General features: G+C 41.7%; 1 protein-coding gene across 9 annotated transcripts in view; it reads right to left on the reverse strand.

The window, feature by feature from the left end:
• Positions 1 to 26,028, reverse strand: part of SPATS2L (spermatogenesis associated serine rich 2 like) — a 134,895-nt gene that overhangs the window by 28,801 nt on the left and 80,066 nt on the right. For all 9 annotated transcript variants that reach the window (XM_059727218.1, XM_019492317.2, XM_059727217.1 and 6 more), the window contains 3 exons: positions 24,698 to 24,938; positions 15,897 to 16,097; positions 15,120 to 15,255 (listed from right to left, as the gene is read on the reverse strand). In XM_059727218.1, coding sequence (XP_059583201.1) covers positions 15,120 to 15,255; positions 15,897 to 16,097; positions 24,698 to 24,938 — 578 coding nt within the window. The remainder of the gene's footprint in view (positions 1 to 15,119; positions 15,256 to 15,896; positions 16,098 to 24,697; positions 24,939 to 26,028) is intronic.

Here is a 26,028-nt window from a genome sequence, read left to right on the forward strand (position 1 = left end):
ACACAGATCACAACAGAGTCTGACTCAGACTCTATTTGTGCCTCCTTTGCTCCCTGGAACACACTTATGGTATAAGGATAAAAAAAAATAGGGGATGGGAGGAAAGACACACCACAAGAACCTCCACACTGAGCACCCATACCAGGGCCCTTGCCTGCGCCCCCACTCACCCACCCATCCACATGCACACACACAGTATCTCCTGCTCCCTGGCTTCCTCCTACAGTTGTTTTCCTGCTTGGTGAAGGGGGCTGGACCTGATGATCTTCCAAGGTCCCTTCCAGCCTTACAATCTATGAATCTATGAGTCAATCTATGAATCTACAACAGCTACTGTTCTCTGCTTACTGTTCAGATTACTGCCCTCAGGCTGCTATGAGAACTAGATCCTCAGATTGAATGAAATGGCAAAGCTCTCCTGAAGTCAAAGGAATCTCGATGATTTATACTTGCTGAGGAACTTGCTTCAAATCTCTAGTGTATCTGGAGGGCATACTTATTCCTAGGAGATGGCTGCAATTTAATGATCCTCAAACTGGAAATCATCAACTACCACTGCAATGTGAAGGGCTTGCGAACTCTTGGGAACTGTGAACTAATGAAGGAATCTAACTTTCCCCATGGAATATGTAATGCTAAGGAGCACTGGAAGGTAGATAACTTATAGAATTCATGTCTTATTCACTGATATGAGTATGGTGTCTGCCATAATGGAAATTCACTAGTTCTGTTTGATTCCACTTTCAACAGAGAACAGTATAAATGCACTTTAGTACAGAACTCTCTTAGCTCTTTACCTGCCAATGCACCTGGATAGAGAGCAAAATAAATGGAAGACTAGGAAAAAGAAGAAAAATCTGGGTGGAAAAATAGAAGATAAATGTATTCAGAAAGAAGAAAAACAAATGAGTAACTAATGGATGTAAAATAGACATAGGGAAAGCAAGCACATACTTGTAATATTGGTGTCTAAGCAAACCCATTTACTTGCTAACTTTGGGATTTCCCATAATTTTTCACATGGTTTTTGGAATATTAGCCCAGTTGTACTATTCTTTGAATAAAAAAGATCCTTGTACCCTCTTGGATGCTGTATTAAAACTAAAAATAATTTAGCTCACATAGCAATATTACAAGACCATAAACTGATCAGTTTACACATTTAGGGACTCAAACCAATTGAAAGCCTGTTTTCTGGCCAAGTTACAAGATCACAAAAAGCATGAACTATTTGCTATATGGAATGATAGATTTATAAAGATTAAAAGCATAAACGTATTTCCCAAAAGGCAAGTGGATCAGAAGAACATTACAGGTCAAAATGATAGTCAATCATGCTCCATCAGAGTTGATTAGTTAGGTCTTCAGTAAGGTCTGGGTGGTTTTTGCTATTGCTTTATTATGTGTCTTTCACAGGGCATATAGGAATAAAGATTTATGTTTGAATTTCAATGTATTATACAGTCATTTTTTCAATGATCATGAAAAGAACTTTACTCCATGAATAAGCAAACTGTACTGGAAAAAGAAGATGGTGATAGACCATTCTCTGTGGCTGCACGGGACAGGAGAAGAAGCACTGGTCCTAAAAAATAGCAAGTGTAACAGGAGACCAGCCTAGCTAGACAGGAATCTCTTCAATGAGCTGGAACTCAAAAAGGAATTCTACAGAAAGTGGAAACTTGGTCAGACGTATAAGAGTATTGCATGGGCATGCAAGGAGAAAATTAGGAAGGCCAAAGCACAATTGCAGATGTAGCTGTCAAGAGACGTAATCAGCAATAAAAAGGGCTTCTACAAGTATGGCAAAATTCAGAGGAAGACCAGAGACACCATAATTCTCTTATGGAAAGTGGAAGGCAATTTAGTTATGGATGATTCAGAGAAAGCTGGAGTATTCAACGCCTTTTTTACTTCGGTCTTCACAAATAAGCGTAGCTATTGGAGGATAAGCACAGCTGGAATCAAAGATAGAGAAGGACACAAACAGCCTGCACAGTAGTAAAAGTACAGGTCAGGGATTACTTGGAGAAGCTAGATGCTTTCAAGTTGGCAGGGATGGATGGGATGCACCATAAGGTAATCAAGGAATTGGGTAAGGTAACTTCAGAGCCATTGGCTATCCTTTTTGAGAACTTGTGGAGGTCATGTGATATCCCAGATTGGAACAGGGCAAATATGGTGCCCATCTTTATAAAAGAAAAGAAGGAGGATACAGCGGATTTATAGACCAGTCAGCCTGGTCTGTTTCTGGAAAGATCATGGAGCCGGTCTGCAAGGACTCTTATTTTGAAGCACCTGGAGGAGAACAAGGTGATGAGAAATAGCCAGCATGGAGTCACCAAGAGCAAGTCATGCCGGACCAAGCTGATTTCCTTCTATGATAAGGTGACAGGCTCTGGGGATAGGGGGAGAACAATGGATTGATGGACCTTGACTTAAGCAAAGCTTTTGACACTGTCTCCCATAACATTCTCACTAACATGCTAAGGTAATACAGACTACATGAAAGTATTACAGGTAGATAAATAACTGTTTGGATCATCATGCTCAATGAGTATTCATCAATGACTTGGTGTCTAGTTAGGAGGAGGTCTCAAGACCCCCCAGGGGTCTGTCCTGGGTCTGGTACTGTTCTATATCCTCATTAATGCTTTGGATGATGGGATTGAGTGCACACTTGTAGATGACACCAAGTTGGGTGGAGATGTAGAGACTCTTGAGGGTAGGACTAAGATCCAAAATGACCTGGAGAAATGGTTTGCAATCAACCACATGAAATTCAACAAGGACAAGTGCAAAGTCCTGCAAAGTCCTTGGGAAGGAATAACTGCATGTACAAATACAGACTGGGAAAAACTGGCTAGGCTACAGTATTGCAGAGAAACATCTGGGGGATACAGCAGACCATAAGCCAACAGCATGCTCTTGTTGCAAAAAAAAGATTGGAGCCAGAGTTAAGACTTATAGGAAAGGCTGAAAAAATTAATGTTTAGTCTGGAGAAGAGAAGACTCACAGGGAATTTGATAACAAATCATCAAATAATTGAAGGGCTATTACAGAAAGAATGGGAATAGATTATTCTCTGTGGCAGAAGGGGACAGGACTAGGAGCAATGGCTTCAAGGTTCAATAGAGAAAATGTAGGTTGTAGATTAGGAGGTACTTTTTTATACCATAAGAGTGGCCAAGAATTTGAACAGGCTAGCTATGGAAATTATTGAATCTCCATTCTTGAAAGTTTTCAAGAGCAGGTTAGATATCTGTCTTGGATGATTTAGTCAGGGATGCTCCTGTCTGGAGCAGGAGGTTGAATTAGATTATCTTGTGAGGTCTCTTCCAGCTCTATGTTTCTATGTCTATCAAAACCTATGTACAGTAGTTGCAAACTGCCCTTAAATACAAAAGCCTGACTCATACTTTACTTCAGAAAGAGAATATGGGAACTGATCCTGTGAGATTTGGAATGCCTCCTCCAATGACAGGTGCTGGCTCTCACCACTATGGACTGTGCCCATCCTTTAGGCTGAACCTCACTTGCTTGTAGATGCCCATGATCCTCATAACTTCTGAAAAAGATAGGCTTTATGACATACTCAAAGGCTACCAAATCTAAGCTCTGGCAGAGCAAAAAGGGAAATTCATTTAAACATGTAAGACCCCTCAAGGGAACTGTTCTAAGGATTTCCTTTCTCTTCCCTCCTGGAAGCTCTGTGTCTAATTAAATAGCAATGTTATGAACCTTGGTCAAAATCACAAATGCACTTTTTTAACCAGGGCTGCAAAAGTCATCTTTGACAGTTTTTCTGGTTAGTTCCAACACTAACCTCCTTTCAGGCTTCTACCATCAGCTCTCTCTCCTCCATTCCCCAAGTTGAATACTTATTTATTTGTTCTATTGTACCACTTGAGTCTGATGTGATAGAAACACAGAGCTGAGTATCATCAGCACTCCAAATCTATTGCAGCGCAGATTTCCTCTCTATTACTTCACATGGCTCCCTATGTAAGCTGGATAAGAGGTGACAAAAAATCAACCCCTGTAGCATCTTCTGTGACAGTGAATAGGGTGTAACTTTGTGAATGGAGACAAAAGAGGAATTCAGCAAAGTAACAGGAAGGCAAATGATTTGGTGGTGTTTATTAGGAAACTCAGGCAGGAGGTAAGTTTTCACATTCTGTTTCAATCAATAACCAGCACCAGCCAAGTAGTTCTGTCCTATATCCGCTTCCTTTTATTCTTTCTCCATTTAAGTTTACTAACCGCAGAACAATAAAGTGCAACAGTAAATATTTGATAGCACTTCTAATGGAATGATCCAAACTGGTTAAACACTTCTTAAACAATACACTGTTCATATTACCCACCGATCTCCACTCCACTTTGGAGTGGAGAATGACAACCAATTACTGCATCACATACCAATGTAAGGAGGAGAAATTTGGGCTAAGGACATCATGTGAACCTCAATGTTTTGTTAAGAAGGCCAAATAAGCACCTAAGTCCATGTACAGATAGGCAACAGCTCAGTTTAACAGGTCACTTCTGAAAAAATGGCAAAGCAGGGGGCCTCTTTAGGTGCCTATACCCAATGTATAGATACTGGGATTCACAAGATCCTAGCCAAATCTGCTTGCTCCTTGTCCCTAAGTTTTCAGTAGTAAAACCAGATTTCTGCTATGGGGCTCTCTCAGTCCTTCCCTTAGCTAACTGCTGAAGGTATCTCCCATTCTGTGAGGATAAGCTATTGTGGCCTTTTCACTGTTCTTTTTAATGCAGGCTGTATTTTTATTTATTATTGTTTTACTCCCTCTCTTATTTTAGAAAGCCATATTGACTGAATGTGCAAGGTGATTGGTTGTATATGGGAAAGCATAGTAATCTGAATGCAAAAACTGGCTATCTAGAGAAATAATCCATATATTTACTGTCACAGATAATCAGCTTCAATAAGAAAAGAACTTGGGTTACTTCCTATTTGATTGACACCAAGCTGCTCATGTCTTGTTATATCCCTTTCTCCTTCTAATTCAGTGTCTGGGGCCAGTGTCAAAGGATTTATGAAATCTGAAAAGGGGTTCTAGCTGCTAGTTTCTTATTTTGTAAGATCATTAAGCTATTCTATTTATCAAAGTTAAGTGTTTATGGTTTGGGGAAGAGGATTAAAAGGCAGATGGGAAGGCAGATATATAAATAGCTTGGTTACCAGGAAAAAGCTGAGTAAGAACATTGTAACATAAGAATTATATCATATAATTTTGCTGTAGCTGCAGGTCTGTATGTAAGAAATGGGATTTGCTTCATCATTAGAACATAGCATTGTGCTGATTAAACACAGAAAATATGCTAGGAGAAGCCCAGGACTGCCAGAGATGGCAGAGGCATGTTTACCATAAGAAAGGTCTAATGGTATGGGAAGGGCTCAGAATTGGTTGAAAGCTAAGTACTATAAATAAATAAATCCTGCTCTTGGGTGTAGGAATTGTGGCTGTGCCTTTGGCATATGCTGCCAGAATTTGCACTAGTGTATCATGGCAAAACAGCACCAATGCCAAGCTTTAATGAATAGATGGCACAGGAGTGATAGGGGTAAATTATGGGAATTGCTGTCTCATTTCATGATTTAATATTCACATCTATTTTGAATTTGTTCTGACTTCAGTGGAAAAAAACCATTTTTCTCTGGTTTAAAGCATGAAATTTAGTGGGTCTACAAGAAAAATTATAGGTTTTTGCTTATGAGTTTCCAGAAGGGAAAAAAAGACAATCAGCTGCATTTGTCCAGAGAGCCTATTTAAAAGATGAAAGTTACTAATGTCCTTTTAAAACAGTAGCTCAATGTTGCTGGTCTGGCAGATTTGTGGTTGTTCTTTTCTGATGGGATTCAGAATACTTCCAAGGTTCACACTCATCAGAATCAGCTCTCTCTCTCTCCAGCAGTCATTGTTATAATCCTATTAGTCCTAAATAAAGGGAAGAAACCTGATGTACAATTGAACTTTTGCTACTGAAATAATGTATGAGTCTAAGCCACAGAGACATTGCAGGGAGACTATTAATATACGGTGCAATTTGTACTAGCTTTCTGGGAATCATACTAAAACCAAAATAAGGCCATTTCAGTACCTCAGGTATTTATCAATCTTCCCTTTCCTCATGACAACCAATTCATTCATTTATTATCGCAACTCTAGGGGTTTTGCTATCTAAGTAGAGAAAGAAGAAATGAAAGAAGAAATTCTTACCTGTTACCACCTGCTGTGGCCGCAGAAAGCTCAGGGAGCATGTGCTCCCCGCTGCTGCATCGCCTTAACCACCCTGCCCTCCCCCCCCACATTGCTTGTACTCCCCCACCCCCCAATGCATGGATTGTGCCTCCCCACACTCCCATAGACTTACCTGGAGGGATTTGCGGGAACTGCTCTCCACCACTGCCTGGCTGCCCATGCATGTGCGTACTGCTCCCTACAGCCCCTAGCAATCCCTTGCAGGCTGGAACTCTGCCAGCCTGCAAGGGGAAACCCAGTTTCCTGTGTTTTTCTCCTTTAAAGGAAAAAACCCGCATTTTTCTCCAGTAAAGGAGAAAATCCATGTTTTTTCTTCAGAAAACAGAAAACCTGGATCCCTGCGGATATCTCAGAACTAATTAACAATTCAAGGGGACACTAAATTCAGTTTAAAATATCCAGATTGGTTTTATAGTATGTCTCCAACCATTACTTTTCATCTAGTTATGAACTTGCCTCCTAAAATCATTGTATTTGATTCGAGGAATGTATGGAAAGGTTATTGAATGAGACAAAGCTCTACCATGACTGCACATCTTGCAAAAAGATGCTTCTTTAATTCAAAAGCCTAAGTTTTGTGTCTGTTGGACAATGTATTAAAATACTTTGGGTGTGTAATGCTATTGTATACACAACCCACAAAAACAGAACAGATGATTAAAAATTACTAAATCACAATGTGGTAAGGCTAAGGAAATTATACTTCTTTAGGCTTTCTGTGTACTTGTAATCCTGTAAGAACAGCCTTAGATTACATATTTTGCAATGTTTGGGTAAACAATATTCTTACATGGATTAGTTCAACTATATTTAAATTGTCATGGAATTTTAAGTTCCCTATATTTGGTCATTGTATTAACAAATACACAACAGTTGCATAACACACCAGATTATGCCAAATTTTATTCAGGATATAAACATGGAGTCTGATGGAAAGCAACTAAACATGAGACTTGGTAAATCACTTTCACTGCAATCTCTCCCCTCTATGTTGCATTAATTGGTGAAAGCAAAAATGCCCAAAGGTCTTTATTATTCAAGTTTATTTTGCTTCCCTTTATAACTATTCTTACTAATAGTGTTCTGCCTAGCAGCCCTTTGTTACAGTGGTGCCTGCTATTGCCATTATAATTAAAGGTCCATTGGTGTTTTCTTTACAAATCACTTTAAAAGCACTGCAAACTTGGCTCTAAAAAGTTGTTGAGATTGAAAATGGGTACAGAAGGCTTCAATGTGGGAGAGTGTTTTAACTGTTACAACTTAAGAAAATGAAAGGATTAATTTATTGTTTAAAAATGAGAGTAGCATGGAACAGCATTGCTTTGGGAGACCTGCTTTGAAATGGACTAAGAAATAACTTATTTTAAAACTGAAATCTCACATTACCTCACAGGACAGCCCAGGCCCACTACTGATAATTTCCAAGAGAGAAAAACAGATGAGGTATTAAGATTGAAAAATAATCTATTGCCCAATGTGTAATAACCACTTTTCAAGAGGAATTTTATTATATTCCTGATTTTACGGAATTATGAAAAAAGCCTTAGCAAACCCATTAGCAGTGCTTATTTAGTGTCATCAGCACACTGCTAGGATTCCTTCATACCACACCATTTGGTTTTCCTTCCTAGCTGTGCAAGTTAATTCCCCATCTCCATTTTATCTGAGCACTTCCTTATTTTTATTGTTTTTATCCCCACAACACCCTTGCAAGGTGGAAGAGGGCTGTAGTCACTATTTTGCAGGTGGAGAACTGTGGCACAGAGACTAAATGATTTCCCCAGGGTCAACATCGGAGTCTGTTGCAGAGTAGGAAATTGAAATGGACTCTTCTTAACACAGCTTCATGCTGTAAGAATTAGACCAAATTTCCTTTCCACACCCTGGATAACCTTGCCCAGCTGACAAGATCATAACACAAGGTGGTACTTCTGTTGACTATGGGCCTGATCTTGTGTTGTGATCTATGTAATACCAGCAATTTGCTGGTATGGATTAACAATGCAGGATGAGGATGGGTATGGCATTTACTGTGGGTAAGATCATCATCTCTCATGTGGATAGTGCAGGCAGGAGAGTAAGTGCAGGCTTTGGAGGCCCTAATGAGCTGGATTCTAAGGATAACATGACAACCTTTAAAAAATAACACTGCAGGTTCAATGAAAATTAGAAACCATCAGCTGCAAGTCAGTGTCTCTAATACTACTAACACTGTTTGAATGAAACTGAGCAGGAGGTCCATGAACATATAGTTCCTATATCAGTCAAGGGAAGAAGCAGAGAAATTAAGACACTTATTTATTTGAGACATCAGCTCTTAATATCTGCAAGGTAGTGTCAAGGAGAGGGACTGCACACTTCACTTGGAACCAAACAAAAGCTAGTGAACGTGAGCTATGAAGTACAACCCAAACTGCCAGAATCTGCTAGAGGTAGGTGGAAAAAAATATAGAAGTCCATGAGTATGAGAGACACTGGGGAGGAACTGGCTCCCCTCCAGAGCAAGTAGGTACTAGAAGTAACTGCAAGGGGACATTTTCTGGGTTCCTTTTCACAGATGCCAGTGCACAGCTAGCAGCAGCATGGATTCTTCCCAGTGTGACTGAAGCAGTAAGTGTGAATGGGTTTCTCAGGGCCCTTAGAGTTTCAGGGGGGAGGGGGAGGCTATGCATACTCCTCATTCCAACGACACTACTGAAAACAATGTAAGGGTGGTATTGATATAAACATCAAAACCAGTTCTGGTGGGCCTCGAAAGAAGATACTTCAAAGTCTCAAGGAAGGCAAAAGGCCTTCCTGGAACCTGGAAATATAGCCAGAGGATTTCTTGGAAAAGCTGGAAATGGATGCAAAAAAATGTAGGAAGACATCATAAAAATACTGGCTAATTAATCCATGTAATGACTGGTTTTGCCTCCCATGCACCATCCCATAAGCACACATATGGCCCCAAAAAGCTATTGTTTTACCACCACCAGATCACCAACTATTTGAGGCAAGACCCTCACAAAAAATATCAATTCAACAGTTCATCAGAAAAGACATGCAATCAACTGAGACCTTTGCATGTCATCATGTGAGAGTGTTTGCTAGACTGAGGGTTTGCTTGAGTCATTCTGCTGCTCAGAAACTGTGACAACTGGTAGAATTACTTATTGTAGCCTATTCAGAGAGCACAGGTACAGCTATGCTCCTTTAAGTTACCTCCCCCAGTCTTCTAATTAAAATTGGTGGGGAAGCTGCTTTTTCCTTCCCTATATATGGAATACATCCTTCTCATCTTTTCCCAGGATTTGTTTTAGTACATTTATAAACTAGTAATAGTGCCTGGCTTTGCTTGTCCAACTTTATTCTGGATCCAATTTCTAATGAACACATGATAAAGCTTTCAAATATCATTTGCACACTTCAAAAAGTCTTGAATTTGCTGTTTTTAATGCTCCTTTTAGGGTGCTGGACATATGAATATGTCTGAGATACAAAGGAGATGAGATGATTGTCTCTGGGCCAGCGTTGCATGCAATGTAATTAAATTTGGCTCTGTTTTCTACAGATTATTTTCCATTTGTGGTGGGAAGCAAACCATATGGGCAAATAGCAGATGTTTCCTTTTAGCTCTCCATATGACTTTGTGTGTGGATGCTTGATAAGTGAAAATGATTTTCTAGCAAGAAGTGTTATGAGAACTGTGGCTCATTTTGTGCTTTATACATTTCACTCAGATTTCTTGGAGCTCCTTTTTAGGAGGAAGTTGATCTTATCTTCCCAATTTTTCTATGCCACAGTAAATATATCCCCTTGTGCTCAGCCAGTCACAGCCTTGCCTACCCCAGATGTGTTAGGATTTCTATTATTCTTCTGGAATCCTTGTGCTCTTCCAAGAGACAAGGATTGTGCCCAGTCACAGTACAAGCAGGAGGACATGGGAGCAAGGCACAATCTATGCTGGAGAAGAACATGGAGGCCAGGTATACTCTACATAGCAAGGCGACAGAGTAATACAAGGACCATACCCTGGTCTATGAAATGCTTTGGGACCCTTTGGGATGAGAGACACTGAATGAAAAGCTAGTCATTATCAATCTGCGTTCAAGAATAAGTGTGCCAGCTGGCAAAAACTTTCAAATTGGCTCTTTAAAGAACATGTGGCATTTCTTTATTTTTAAACAAACATCTCTTTGTGAGTTGTTTGTTGGGTTTTTTTGGTCCCATCACTTCAAAAGTTGATTTAGAAAATAAGTGCTGTATTTCCTCCAGCTGTTAGGAAGGTATATGTCACATCTGCTCACTATCACTCCTTTAATTTAAGATGGGAAAAACCCCACCTTTTTGCCAAGTAGGTGACTTTTTACTATCAGCATAGTCTGGCTCAGGATTAATTTTCTCCCAGCAGTCAAAGTCATGATGAGAATTGCAGAGGCAACCAGAGACATGAGACTTCCTCCAGCAGTTGCCATTCTTGGCTCTAGAGTTTCTGTTGCTAAAGATAAGAAAAACCTAAAAGAATCTGTTGAAAATCTCACCACATGTGATGATAATTTCCTTTAGTAATAATGTAACTGGTTTGTTGCCCAGCGGCAAAAGAAGCCATATGAAGTCATCTCTGAAATGCTTCATTCCTGGTGTTACTGGTAAGCCAGTGATGAGGAAGACGCATCTTTCCGTATCAGAAAGAGATTCTGGAAAACCCAAAAGACTTGATCCTCTCCCACTGAAGTCAATGAGAGCTCTAATTCTGACTTCAGTGGGGACAGACAGTTAATATAAAAGGGGAATATACAGGCTAGGGACAGACATTACACATAAACTGGCTTAAGTGGTTAGAAACTGGTTTAAACCTGTAACAGAACAGATGTTCAGTGCACATAAACCAGTTTAAAAATGGCTGAAACTGGTTTGAGATAAACCTAGTTGAATGCAGTGTCTCAGAGCACTGAGGTGCCCTGCTCCTAGAGAAGGGAAACTGCCAGGGAAAGAGCCCTGGCAGGGAATAAGGAGCACAGCTGTGGGTTGCCCGGGGCAACCAGGAGGTCAGCTGACCAGAAGGGGCAGGGCCTGGCCCTCATAAAGCCCAGGGGCTGAGACTAGGCTAGCAGTTCCTTGCCAGTAGCCAGAGAGGCAGGAGCTCTCAAAGCAAAGATGTGAGAAGCAGCCTGACTGCAGGTACAGCTTCAGCTGAGTAAAGGGTGGCAGCTCTAAGAGGTCCGAGCAACATTGTTATAGCCAGGCGGCTTATGTTTAAGTTGTAGCCAAGAGGCTTGAGTTTGTGTTTTGCTTTGTTGTTACACTGGTGTTTTGGGTGAGGCTATTAGGGGTTGGAGGAGGCCTCATAGGGACCCACAGTGGTGTGGGGGCCCCAGCGCCAGTGAGGGTGCAGCATCCTCATATGGGACCCACAGTAGCGTGGGGATTCCAGTGCCAGTAAGGGCGCAGCATGTGGGTTGCATCGATCCCAGCCCCAGAGAGGGGCGGTTGAGAAGCCCAAATGTGAGTGCAGTGAGCCCCGGAGAAAGGGGGTAGCAGTGCGGTGAGCCCAAGAGACAGGCAGCTTGATTGAGAAGGCCCCAGTAGGCACAGAGAGCCCAGGAAAGGGGCAGCATAATGGAGAAGGCCCAGAGTGAGCACAGACGGCCCCAGGAGGGGGGTGGCGTTCTTAAGAAGGCCCGGAGAGAGGGCGACAGCACAGAGAAGGCCGGGAGTGGGCACAGAGAGCCCCCAGCAGGGGGCGGCAGTACAGAGGAGGCCTGGAGAGACGGGCATGAGTGCTGACAGAGAGACCGAACAACGTCTATTCCAACTGCGAGGCTTGGGGCATGGTATAAGTGGTGGTTGGAGCCACGCGTAGCCCCTAAGGCTAGGGTGCCCCCAAAGCACCCATTTACAGGACAAGACCCACAAGGGGCCTGGGAGTCCACGGGGACAGAGGTCCCGATGGACCGTGTCCAAGAGGGCGTAAGGCAGCCTCCCAAACTGATTTAAACATCAAAGACGTGGCGGGCGAGAATCGGAGGGTGCCCTTGGACTGGCTTGGCACGGGGGAAGGGGTCTTAAGGAGATCACGGCCCTCCTGGAGGACCCCACCCGTGACATGCAGTATCAGATTTAACTGATTTGGCTCAAATGGGTTTATGCAATGTCTGTCCTAGAACCCTTGCTAGTTTAAGATAAACCAGACACCCACAGCATCCCAGCATGCTCCCTGGGCTGGGGGGGTGCTCTGCTCCACAGTAGAGCTGGCCCCCACCTCTGCTCCCTGGTTGGCACTCTGGAGCTCTGGCAGAGACTTGCAGGCACAGCAGGGTCTGCCTGGCTTCCCCCATCCCCTTCCCCACATTATTGTCAGACCCTCCTCCTCCTGAGCACATGGAAGGGAAGAACAAATCTGAAAAAAACTGACCTTGAAATAAATATAACTGTAGCAATTTGCATATAGTACCCATAGACTTAGTTCACCTAGAAATAATGCATTTTACCTTTTTAAAACTGCTGCTCTTTGGCACTGTGACAGAGCAGCTTTAGTGCTCTGTCACTTTAAGGGCTGGAGCAGGCAGCCACCAGGTGGCTGATTGCAGTGGCCATTTTCAAACTTAGACTAGAAAGGCAGCAGTTTGGGTTGAGCAGCCAAGGAGGCAACATTAGGCTGAGCTGCTCCTGGAACACTTGGAGGCAAGGGTGAGGCTATATGGAAGGAAGAGGCCTCATTGGTCCTGGGTATGACTTGAAACTGCACCCTGCTGAGGAACAGTGGCTTGGTAGAGCTACCTGTGGCAGGGTAGCTCCCCAGAAATGCCAGGCCAGTTACCTTCCTGGTGAAAGGCAAGGAGGGGTGCCTGAAAACCCCAGCCCTCACATCCCTGGTGGGTTCAACCTACACGTGGGGAGCCCAGGCTCATGGGAGTCCTGAGGCAGGGCCCAGGTCAGTGGAGGGACTTGGAGCAGTACTCAGGCTCCTTGTGAGACCTGAGGTTGCAGAGGCCCTGAGAAGGGGCCAGGCATGGCTGTGGCCTCCTGAACCCCACAAGGTGGAAGATGGGGCCCATAAGCCCAGTATGTGGGGCCAGGGGCCCAGTGTGTGTTTGTGTATGTTTGTATATTTGTCTATCTAAAGGAAGAACCCAGTGCAAACCACTGGAGGGAACATCTGTGAGGCATGGGACATGTAAGGGGTGGTTGCAGCATGTAAACATTGGCTCATTTCAAGTGGGGCACTCAAAGGGCAGCCTCCCACCTACTTAACATCTTGATTATTTAACAAGAAGGCGTGGCAGAAGAGCAAGGTGGGTGGTTTGCCCAAAGACAGGGGCAGGTCCATACTAACATTGGGCCTGGAAGTCACCCTTGTCACAGGCACCCACTTACTATGTAGTATAAACTTCTTTTTTTTTCTTTAAAGAAAATGTTTCATGTCCAAAGTCAAATTATCCAGACCAGGTCCAAATCTGTTTGAATCCTGCAAGAACCATATATGGCCCTGTATAACGGCAAGTATCCTCCACCTCAGCCTGAAATGTCTTTTGAACTAGTTTCTTATCACTTTAACTAAACTTTGATGACTGTGATTATTTTTTATTACACATTTGTGACAGACAGCACAGCAGCATTTTATATGCTAAAAAAATAGAGAAGGGAATAGTCATATCTTTTAATCTGCCAAGACCCTGACACACAAACACGTATTTGGGGGTGGACTCACAAAGACAGACGCTAAAGCTCTGGCCCTCTTTATACACTCACAATAATTTAGAGATCTAACTAAGTGACTGTGACTGCCCATTAGGTGGCTAGACATACAAATTACATTAATTATTTGCTGAACCCATCAGCATAACAAGGCAGGGTGGGCAAAAACACAGCTGAAAATTAGACTCATGCTGTCAGCCTTCTTAGGCAAATTGTTAAAAGCCTTCCTAGAAAATACCATGAGCATATTATTCTCTCATGTTTCTAAAATCCCTGCAAAACTGAAACAACTGGAAGTGCTGCAGTTGTTAATTAATCCATCTTTACCTGTATACATCTGTGGACAAAGACATCTCTAACAACTGTATGATATCAAAGGATACTGATACAAGTTGTTATGAGACGACTGTTATGTCTGTATGATTCTGTAGTAATACCAGTATGGTAAAACCAGTCTTGTCAAACTGCAGTCTGAAAGTTGTAAGTTGGCAAAGCAAGTTATGTAATGTATTCACCCTCCTTTGCATACATTACCAAAGTCTTTGGGCCTGACTGCTCTCACTTAAACTAGTGTAAAAAACACAATATTTCACTGAACTCAAAGTACAACTGTCAAAGGAAGAGCACTGCTAGGACCAGTAATTAATGAACTAAACATGACAGAATACTGAATAATTTAGTAATACGGATATTTTCCTTTCAAGATTAAATGTCCTTTGGATTCAGTGAGTCAGTGTTAAAATAATGTCGTTGGTCTTCTGGTCAACAGGTTTTGATTCATGCCATATTGGCTCTTTGGCAGAACTTCAAGAGAACTGCAAATGGGATTTTAAAGAGCTGTTACCTGTAGCCTAACTCTGGTCTCATGGAGCTCAATAGATCAGACTTACCTCAAGATGGAAAACTTTGGAAAAATCCATTCATGTTTTGTTTTACTGTTAGAACATGCTATTCTATGCTTTCTTTGTTTCAGGGTTTTTGGTTTTTTTTTCACTGTTTTAAAATCTGAAGGAATAAACACTGATATTGTAACTTTCCTGATTTATAATATATGCTCTTCACAAATACGCTTTAAACAAAATTTTCCTCTGATGCTTGTGGATTGCATGTGCCCAGGATATAGTGATATCTTCCCCTACTGATTTACCTACCAACTGTGTAAATCAGCAAAAGCAGCTTTGATCTTCTTCACTGAATTATCTACCTCCTCTTTGATCATCATGCGGTATCTGGTTAGAGAAACAGTGCAACGCTGCAAATCTTTAACTGATTTTTCAATGTTTGGACCTAAAGCAAAACAAAAATAGTACAAACATGAGCAACCTGATTGCTGAATATTCTGGTGGAAAAAAAACCTCTCAAAGTTATTTTTATAATGTCTTAAATAAAATTATGTACTGAAGTCAATAGGACTTTTGCTAGGGACTCCAACAGTGCCCAGATTTCACTGTTAGTTTTTCTATGCTTTTAATATCCTAAAACATATGATGACATTCAGCCCCAAATCAAAATAATAAGAATTATCAGTATTGGACATTGACAACATTTTCCTACATTTGCAAACAAGTTTTTCTTTGGTAAAAGCATTTCAAATGGACTACAGATATTCCTGTTCATTCTAGTTATGCTGGGTTTCATTCTGTTTTTACTGAAACCAGAACAATTTACCTAACACTACTGAAATTACCCTTGATTTACAGGAGATCTGGATCAGACCCTTTAAATCTATGAAATCTTTCGAATGAAGATGAGAAAAGAAAACCCACTTACAGTTCTGATGTAGAAAGTGATACTATCCCTATATTATTTTCTTAATGAATTGTCTTCCCCCTCCTCCTCCTACCAGTTCATCTAGCTGCAGTCCTCAGATTATGCACCACAAATCTGTTCACCTCACAGTTCAAAGAGTGATAAAAAATTACATTTACCTCTTTTCTTGATTGAATCATCTGGTTTTTTTTCAAGATGGGCTGCTGGGTTTGATGACTTAACTATAGATGCTTTTGACTTTGGCCTGCCTAGATTATGGTGAGGTTGAACTGATGATTGAAAAGTATCACACTGTTCTGTTCCATTTATAGACTTGTGGTTTAAATCCACTCCTACTCTTTTATGCTCTAGTCCTTTGTCTGCAAGAGAACATAAAATTATGAATTGGGAATTACAGACTATGAAAAGATTCATTGTTTTTGGATCAGGATGGTATCATGTTTATACACTGGTAAAATAAGGTTTCTCTTTCACACCCAGACATTCTACAGAATCGTGAACTAGTAACAGGACAGAATTTGATTGGCTCTATCATTAAAAACTGATCTATATATTTGTAATTCAGCAGTCTGAAGAAAAAGGATAAAGTGAACTGACTTTTCTGTACTGATATGGTAAAAATATCTCACCCCAGAAGCTATGTACTTTATTAATTTTAGCCGTTCCTCAAATACCTTGGGACAGAAGCAGACAATACTAAGACTGCTATGCAGAACAAAGGAGTTTGTGTCTTTTTATAATTATGATAGCCCATCAGATTACCCATGTGATATTTCCTTGACTGAATTCATTTAGTTAAATCATAAGTGGCTGAAAACTGGGTAACAAAAAGGAAATAAAACACAGGCAAAGGTAAGACACCTGGATTCAATAGCTTCTGAGGTGTTAAGATAGCAGTAGCAACTGGCAAGACAAATTGGGATGAAGTTTCCTGCAATGCTCCCCTTTGAATGAGAAAGTATGTTTTACCATTCTTAGGGCTGAAAGCCTATAATAAAGGGGTCCCAGTGCACAAAGATGTTGGCATCAGGAAGAAGGGGTCACTGGTCAGAGAGAGGCCATGAAAGCTGACCGGCAAGCAAGGAAACACAGAAAGAAAGAGCCTGGTAAGAGTAGAGCACCCTGTTTCACTTAACTGGGGATGGGAATACACAGGGCCTATCCCAGCTGTAGATAAAAACGTGAAGCTTAAGAACATTTGCATAAAGGACTCTTTGTTGTGTTAACCTGTATTCCAAAAAGCTGGATTCCCATTGTGAATTAAATGCTACTTTGTTTTAAAGATGCTCTTTTTCTGAATCAGCAGCTTCACTGGCCCCTGGAGAAAAAAATGCTTAAGAGATATCAAAAACAGTTGAAGTTACTGGACCAACATGGCTCGTAAAACAGGGCTGAGGCCCTGAGATCCAGTCTCAGGTTGGTTAGACAGCGTAGGTCACCAGAGCAGGGATAAGCAGCATTTTGTAGTTGGGGGTGAGTTTTAACAGAGCTTAGCTTGAGTGCAGGGTCCTTCCAATCCAGCTCATGGTGCTGCCACAGCCACAGCCACAGCCACCACTACCTCTGAGCAGTGCTGTCATCAGTGCTTATCCCTGGTGACCGGGTGCCTCACTGGAAAAGACCCCCCACACAAGTAACTCCACAGGCCAGATAAAAGGCTCAAAGGCTGGATCCAGCCTGTGGGCCGTAGGCTGCTGACCTCTGACCTAGAGCAAGGGGCAAGAAGTAGGCCTATGATCTAAAGAAGCACTCAGCTGGGACTGAAAACAGCCTGAGATGTCTTTCTCTGTAACCATGACAACATCATAAGGCTGGAAGAATAAGGAGAAAAATCAAGTCTGCAATTTTGAATTCACAAAGTGGAAAGGGCAGGGAGGTAGATGTTTCTAATACTGAGGTGTGGTATGCAGAGTGTTCTGATCATTTTACTGTTTATAAGGGATTAAAAAGTGTATTGAAAAAGGGGAAAAAAAGTAACACACATGAAAACAGTTAATTTAGAAAGCTTGTATTTGTGCCTCAGGAAGCAAGAAATATCAGGCCTTCACAGTTATAATTATGAAAAGTGTAATGCATCTCAGTTCAGAAGTAGCAGCTGGCACTCAGGAGCAGGAGCCATGAGCTCCACCTTGACCAGGCTACATTTAACCTTGAACAAGTCACTGTTTGTTTCAGTTACTATTCTTCACGCAGCTTTTGCTTTAAAATAGAGCTGTTCTACCGCTGGCATGCAGGCTAGATCTGGCCCAGAGAGCCACAGTATCTGGCCTGCAGGGCTCCTCATGGGTTGCAAAATTTGGCAGCAGGGGAGCAATGGCAATGAATACTGCTAGCCTTCCCCTGCTGACAAATTCCCAAGCCCAGAGTGGCCAGGTCAAGGTTGATCCATACCCCTTGCCCCCTGTGGTCCAAATGGTGTCAGGCTGGCCCCCTCCCTCCATATGGCTGGATCGGGTCCCTCTCTGGGCAGCTGGACTGGGGTCCACTGTGCCCACCCTGCACACTGGATCTAGCTCACCAGCTGGATCTGACCTGATGACTGACTGAGCACTGCCTATCCAGCCCATGGAGGAAAAAAGGTTAAGCCCCACCGCTTTTAACACAGCCTGTTTCTTACACAATTCATGACATTCTCAGTGATTAAGTACTTCTCAGCAGACAGTACCAGCTAGCAGTCCAGTGGGCAGAGAAGACAGAATCACCACTCCTGAGTTCTGTCCTCAGATCTGTCCCAACTTGTTTTGTGATCCTGGATATGCTGCAAAGTGCTTTGAGATTTTGGTTTAAAATGCAAAATTATTATCACTCAAGATATTTGGCAGTTTTGAACACTCATTGAAAAAATGCCAAATAAAAATCTTTCAGCTTAAAGTCATCTTGCCAGTGATTATAGTTTAAAAACAATTTACCACTAAAATACTTAATCTGTTATTTACCTCAGCATCATGTTTGAAAATGTCAAACAATCCATTTTGAGGCCCAGAAGCAAGAAGAGCCATACAGCCAAGCACACAACCTCTAAAACACAATTCAGCACAATTAGGGCAGATTGGAAAAGTCTGCACTGAACCCCTGAATGTACCAGCTACACAACACATATCACTAAGATTAGGAACACAGACTCTGACAAACAAATGGAAAATCAATGGCTGGTGTAACTAGAGCTAAAGAAGTAAACTTCAGTGGTGTTCAGTATTTTGTAAGGGTTTGCAACACTAACATTTTAGTCTAAGATGTAATCTCCAATGTATTAACAGCTAAGCATTTACCAAGACCTGGCAGTAATGGGACCAGCCCAAAGAGACTCACTCTGAATCCCCAGGGGAGCTACCGACTATGGAATGTGTGTTTTATCTTGTTATAACACCTTGACATTCAGAATCTAAAAAAAAAAAAATGTCTTGACAGAGCACTTTGCTGGAAGAGGAAAAGCTGTCTTGGTGTTTTGGGGGAATTAGCAGAATTTCCCTATATGAAAAACAACTTTAAAAGTGGGAATTAAGATGGCATTTGTGTATTCAGTTCCACTTAAATCTATAAAAATACTATAGTGTGGTAAAGATGGTACCTAAATTCTCTTTTTAGTATTAACTGACAGGGGCTGAGTGGCTGTAAGAGCTGATATTTAGCTTTTTCGTAGGACATTCATTTAGATTATGGAGGTTTCAGTACAATTGTTAACATCTATACCTTTGGAATAAGACCATGGAGGTCTCTAATTAATCCATAACTCAATTTTACATCTCACCTGAAAGAGAGCACTTCTGAGTACAGAACCCCCCATACCCACTTTACACCATGCTTTTGTTGGTTATGTATTAGTTAAAACTACCCTCTACTTTGCCATCTGTGTCACTTCCCAAATCACCTGGTTTTACTTGAAAGCTTCTCTTTTGTCTACTGACTTGGTATGGCTTTACTAAATCTGAAATTTTTTGGAACACACCACTAGGTAGTAAGGCTGCGGAAAAATGCCTCTAAACACACTATTAGGTCACTTATTAAATTGGTAAGTTAAGAGGAGAAAAAGAAGTGTTCATTGGCTAAGCCTTTCTAAGCCTTTCTCTGAAAAGGGAAGGAGATGCTGCTTAGACTACACAGCACTTTTAATTGTCCCCACATAATGCTTCAACTACAGTGGAATCCCCTACTCCCATTTTACTAATGGTTCAGTTATAAGTACTTTAAGTGTACAAGGCCTAATCCGGGTTGCACAAAAATAAGACAAAGTGTAGATAGCCTATCTAGCATCCTGGGGTTTGGATGCAATGCCTGTAAACCACTGGAAAGCATTATTTTACTATGTTTGAGAGAGGCAGCTGGTGCTCAGTGGGTCAGCTCCTGAAGTCTCAGAGCAGCACTAATGGCATAACAAGAACAGGTACTTTTCCATTAAACTATGGTTCCTTAAGCTGTTGCAGTGTGTGTTGATTGCAGTAGATACATAAGTATGTCATGTGCAGGAAGATGCATTTTTTTCTGATAACTACCTGTCAGGGTTCTGGATGCACTCTATATATCCTCATACTCCCAAGCAAGTTCATAAAGGAATAGGTGGCTTTAAACTGCTTTTACTTCCATTACATTTCAAAGCCCATGTTCTTGAGGCTTCTAAAAAATGGGGATCTGTAGACTATAATACTGTGAAGAACCATAATTACTGTAGTTTCTTCTTCCATATATTCAAAGGGAGAAGCTCAGCAGCTAATTGACAGCAAGTGGAAATACACTTCAAGATTCTCTGCAATCAGAAAATTTGTCCTTCAAATATGCCACATAAAGTCAAAAAACCAAAGTGATAGTACCTCAAAACCTTGGTCCTGCTGAGGACACACAGCAAGGTCTAGAGCAGAGGTGCTCAACCCCCAGCCTGCAGGCAAGATCCAGCCCCTGGCAATATGTCATCTGACATGCAGAGCTCCCCACAGGTCCATGAGAAGCCCTGCCGGTCACAGTGCGAGATTTTGGTACATGAAGCCTCAGGATCCAATCCCAGCACGAGAGGCCAGGTGGAACTGGCATGGAGCCCCAGGGCCCAAGCTCAAAGCATGGGGGCTGGTCAAGGCTGTGCTGGGCCTGATCCTAGAATGTGGAGTCCAATCTGGCCCTTGGATTGGCCCTGTGCCACTCATCTGGCCTATAGGGCCAAAAGGTTGAGTGCCACGCCTCTAAAGTCATCCAACATATGGTACTTTTTCTCTCCTCTCCTATCAAATGCAGCTTTGGGAAGATTAATGAGTGGATTGCTTCAGGAAGAATTCTGAGACCACCCCCCATTAGAGATAAATCCTATGAATGGTTTCAGCTACTTTTTATCTGCAGAAGGATGTGTAAAGTAGCCCAGCCATAACAGCTCAAAACCTTATGACAGTCCATGTGGAGATAAGGGAGACTGTCTTGATGGCGAGGTGGTATATTGAGAACCTAATAGCGGTTCAAAGTGAGGTTCCATAAACTTTTTAGAAGGATGTTGTTGAGACTTCACAAGGGAGTTACGCCTTTGACTGAAGGTGTGAAGAAAAAGAAGAAGAAATAGTGCTTGAGTGTGAGAAGGTAAGAGTACAACTGTACCTAAATGAGATACTGTGGCAAAGTGAACCTCACAGAAATTAAAGACTAATCCCATGCATTTCAGGAGCCTCACACTGCAAGAACTTCAGCTCTGGAGCCTGCACTGCATCAACATTATGTTGAGTTGCCATGCAGAGTCCTTTCCATTCTAAGGTCTTCCTGGTGGAATATTTCCTGTATAAGAATTTCTTAACCTGTAGGGAGGTGGCTGTGTATCATTGTTGTTCAGCTACCCAATATCCAGGCCATCAAAGTGCAACAACTTGAGGCTGAGCACAGTGTCCCAAAACGTCAGTTATTACATCCAAGCAGACTGGAAGGTATATAGGAAACTACTTGGACATCATAACCCAGTACTGCAGGGACTCTGAACAGCAAATTTCAGACTATAGAGCTGGTGATCAATTCACGTCAGTCAAAAAAGGGATCAGGAATAGCTCTGGAGATCTTCAGAAGATTTCAAAGAAATGGTATAACTTAAGAGTAGTTATTCTGATTTACTTTGGATTTTGGCTGGGACCCAGACCTCTCCCTAGACTGAAGGCAGGATAAGGGATGATTCAGGATATGTCTACTCTGAAAACTTAGTATGCTAGGCAGCAGCAACCTTAAACATACCATGCTACATGTGCTATCTTCTGAACTAGAAGCAGTATAGCCATGTTCATGTGGTGCAGCACCTGGGCTAATTAGCAAACGAGGACTGTCATTCAGCAGAGCTCACTACCCTAGTGCAGCAGTGCCTAAACATGGCTCTACTTCTCCCAGTTCAGGATGCAGCAGGCATGGAGCAGTGCAGAATCTTTGGGAACACTGATGCTTGACAGAGGAAGTTTGTGCTGTAGTTTCCCTAGTATCAGCTGCACCAAGCAGGAGCTAGTGGAACCTGAGAAGTCAGGCCAAGATTTAAGTGCCAAATGTCATTGGCATAATTAGGGCAAGGTGATTGAGGGAGGGAAGAAGAGGGGAAGAGGGAGGGAAAGGGATGGAAAAAAAATGGCTGTGTAGCAGCTGCTGAAAGTTGCCACTGACCCATTTTGCAGCTGCCCCAGGTGCCCAGCCGCATCACTATGCAGCACGTCACTAAAGGCCAGGACACATCTGCCTGTTGTGTCACGTAATGGCCAGAAAAATACACAGCAAGGAAACCCACCTTCATTCTAAGCCTTCTCCTTTATAATCTGCAGTCTGTTATATTACAACTCTTGGTAAAATGTGTTCCGCAAAAAACAACAGCATAAGGCACCTCAGACAGAGTGAAACAGATTATTACACTAGAAGAATATCAGCAAACCTAAGCTAGGGACAGTGAGCACCATGCTACTCTCCTCTACACCCCAATGGAAATACACACTGCGAACATCAGAGCTTAGGTATGACAGCACCCTCTGACACACACTGATAGGAAAAAAATAAAAAAAGACAAGGAAAAACAAAACAAAAGAGACGTTAATATAAAAGGAGCACATTTGAAAGCAGTACACTTAGTAATGCTTGACAGAATTCTCAGATGCTTTCCAGCACTTCAACACATATCATTTGTCTTCATCAGAAGCCACAGGAGTGTGGCAGCTGACCTCTAAGAGATCATACTCAACATTTTGGCTCATACAGTTCTTCTAACTTCATACATATAGACACACACACACGAGAGCTTATTTGACCCTAAAATGCTAATATAGTATTGCATTTTTTCTATGGCGTAAACACAGAGCTTTTATTTTCTCATGCTTAAGTAGAAAGTGAACTATAGGAGAAACTCTTACCACTTCAGAATTTAAAACACAAATTTAGAATAAAAATGTGACATCAATGTCATGTACTTCAGTACCAAGCCAGAAGAATTGTGACATTTTTTTTTGCAGTTCTAACATACAACTTTTCTGCATCAGGTCAGGGAGACACAAATACGTAACCCATTGTCCCACACACTACATTATTAATAACACATGCTCCATCCCCAAACAGCACAACTATTTTGCTCTATCACCTTTCAGAACAGTTCCTGGACACTCAAGCCCCCCTCACATGCCCTCTTGGTCATGTATATCTAGGGCACTTGTGCTCTTCCAAAGGCCCAAGATAAACTTTCTAGAGCTCTTCAAAGAGGCAAGGGCAGTGCCCAGTCACTGTACAAGCAGGTGTGCATGGGAGCAAGGCACAATCCACACTGGAGAAGAAAAGGATATTTTGCCCTGCTCCACCTTTCAAAATACCAGTTGAGATAACAACTCCAAGACATTGACCAAGGTAGTTTGATATTCTGTGGCAGATATTATAAAGAAAATAAAACATGTATATTTACATATTGCAGAATAAAAAATAATTATGTTAACATTATGGAACTGTGGAATTTTGGAGGGGGAAAAATTGAACATATTGGTGAAAAGTTGAACATATTGGTGAAATATATTCTTGGTAAAATATGAAAGAACAATTACTGAATCTCAGTCATTAATCTCTTTCTCAGACTACAGTTCATTTATGATAATTAGTTGTACTCAGAAGTTCTGCTGGATTTTGTGTCTAATTGACCAGAGGTGGGCACCACCATCAAAGCGTTCTAGAAGCAGCAGAGAATTAATTTCAGGGCAACTATGCATGTAACATAAACCTTTAAAGTTTCATTTAAGAAGTAGGTTTGTAATCATGAAAAATGGGCTCCAAGGAAAACTCTTTAATGCAATCTGCTAAATTCTGAAACATATATTTGTCAGGCATACAATTTAAAATACACATGAACTTGATGGAGGATGTAAAAAAAAGAATGGGAACCATTTATCGAGTATTCTTCCCAGGGGATGCAGTTAGTTTTCACTGATGTTTCAGAAAACAAACTTTAACATTAAAAAAGCCTCAGGAAAGGGGAATTTTCAGATTTCATTATTGCCTCCAGCAGTTCCAGATCAGCATTCAAATCCTGGGTACAAAAAACATGTCCAGTAAATGAGAAACTGAAAGACTGAATCTCCCACCAGTAGATCGAGAAGCTCATCCCAGTTAAATTCTAGGAGTTTTGCTAGGGAGAATCTCTAGAGAATACAAATAAAACTGGAAAGGGCTCTTGGAATGTTGCACATTCCATGACACCCTTAAAATCCCAATCATTTTATTTATTTTGGGGATACAGTTCTGTCTCCCTCTCTCTCTCACCATAGACTTTTCTGCTTCTGCAGTCTGTTACACTACCTGATATTGAGGCAAACCTAACAGTCCTTCTTCTGAGATAAGAATGTCTGAATCTCCATAGTGCAAGGAGAATTGTATCAGCACCAGGGTTTACCTGCTTGGTTTTCCTTGCAAAATGAGGGCTTTTATCCAAACACAGCTGCCTAATTCATTCTTTTAAGTCAAATTTACAAATAACATTTTTTGCAAATATACTGACCTGCAATTTCTGGATGCATCTGTATTACATCTGCAAATCCTGGGTTTTTGTCCTCATGAGACATCTTTTCTGATTTCTCATTGGCAGAGTCACTTGAAGAGGTATCTTTATCACATCCATTCAAATGGCAGCCATATATCCCATGGGGCTCTAGAGATACCTTTTCAGTTCCATCATCTTTATCTTTAGCATCTTTATTGCCTTGATACTGTTTAGATTTGCTTCTTTTTCTTTTATTGTTCTAAATTGAGAAATATTGGGAGATAAGAGACATTATTTAGCACAGGTCACAACTGAAAATAAAAGCAGTAAGCTGTCCATACTCTTTAGTTTTGAAAAATGCCTCATAAATTATATTCCCTGTAATGACATTTACAGGCTATGATATACCATGCAATACAATGTATCTGTTTGACTGGTTGTCTAAATAGTTTGAAAATATGAGTGGAATTTGCAACCCTGAACAATATTCTTTTCTCTACATATATTTTTATTTTTAAATGATAATAGCACCTGCTCTGAATTATGTTGCTGCCCCAAAGGGTTGTAGTCAGCCTAGCTAAGCAGTCTGCAATTGTCAAAGACAAACCCACAAAGCAGTAACCTAGTTACATGTATAATTCCTTGCAGAGATGACCCTAGCAGGGTGCAGGGCCTGGGGCAAATCAGCCTGTGTAGGGCCCGGATGCAAAGAAGCCAGTGGCAGTGGGGGGAGGCAAACAGCCAGACATGAAGCAGCAGCAGTGCAGTCACCAGCAGTAGGTGGGCCCTGCAAGAGGGGCCCTGGCTGCTCCACCTGGCACCATGGGCCCCCCCAAAGTGCGGGGCCCGGGGCGGTCACCCTGATTTGTGCCTCCCCCGGGATGTCCCTGTTCCTTGAGTGATGCGGTTACTTAGTATGTTTTCACTGTCATTTTATCATATGTTTGAAATAAAACCAGTGGAACTCCTAGTGGCAGGTGATCAAGAGAAAATCTACGGGGCAGCAGAAGCTGGCTTATCTTTTTGTGGCTCTCCCTGCACCCCACGGACAGGCTGCTCTGCACACTCTTCATAACAAAGTCTCAGAAAAACAATCTGGTGGTAAGGGGCTGGCCTAAATGTCTGGAGCATGACCTTCATGCTGATGTTACACGTTCTGACATGGTTAGCATCCTTACCCACACACCCCAACACAGATCATTCATGGATGCTATTAACCTGCTATCATGTATGCGTGGTTGTGGGAGATTGTAAACGGCAGTTGCCAGCAGAAACACAGGTGCACACTAAAGGTGTTTTTGCAGTGTATGTATGTTATTTGGGGAAGAATTTTTTATTTCTAAAGCCTG

This window comes from Alligator mississippiensis, chromosome 4 (assembly GCF_030867095.1).
Source record: "Alligator mississippiensis isolate rAllMis1 chromosome 4, rAllMis1, whole genome shotgun sequence".
NCBI lineage: Eukaryota > Metazoa > Chordata > Crocodylia > Alligatoridae > Alligator > Alligator mississippiensis.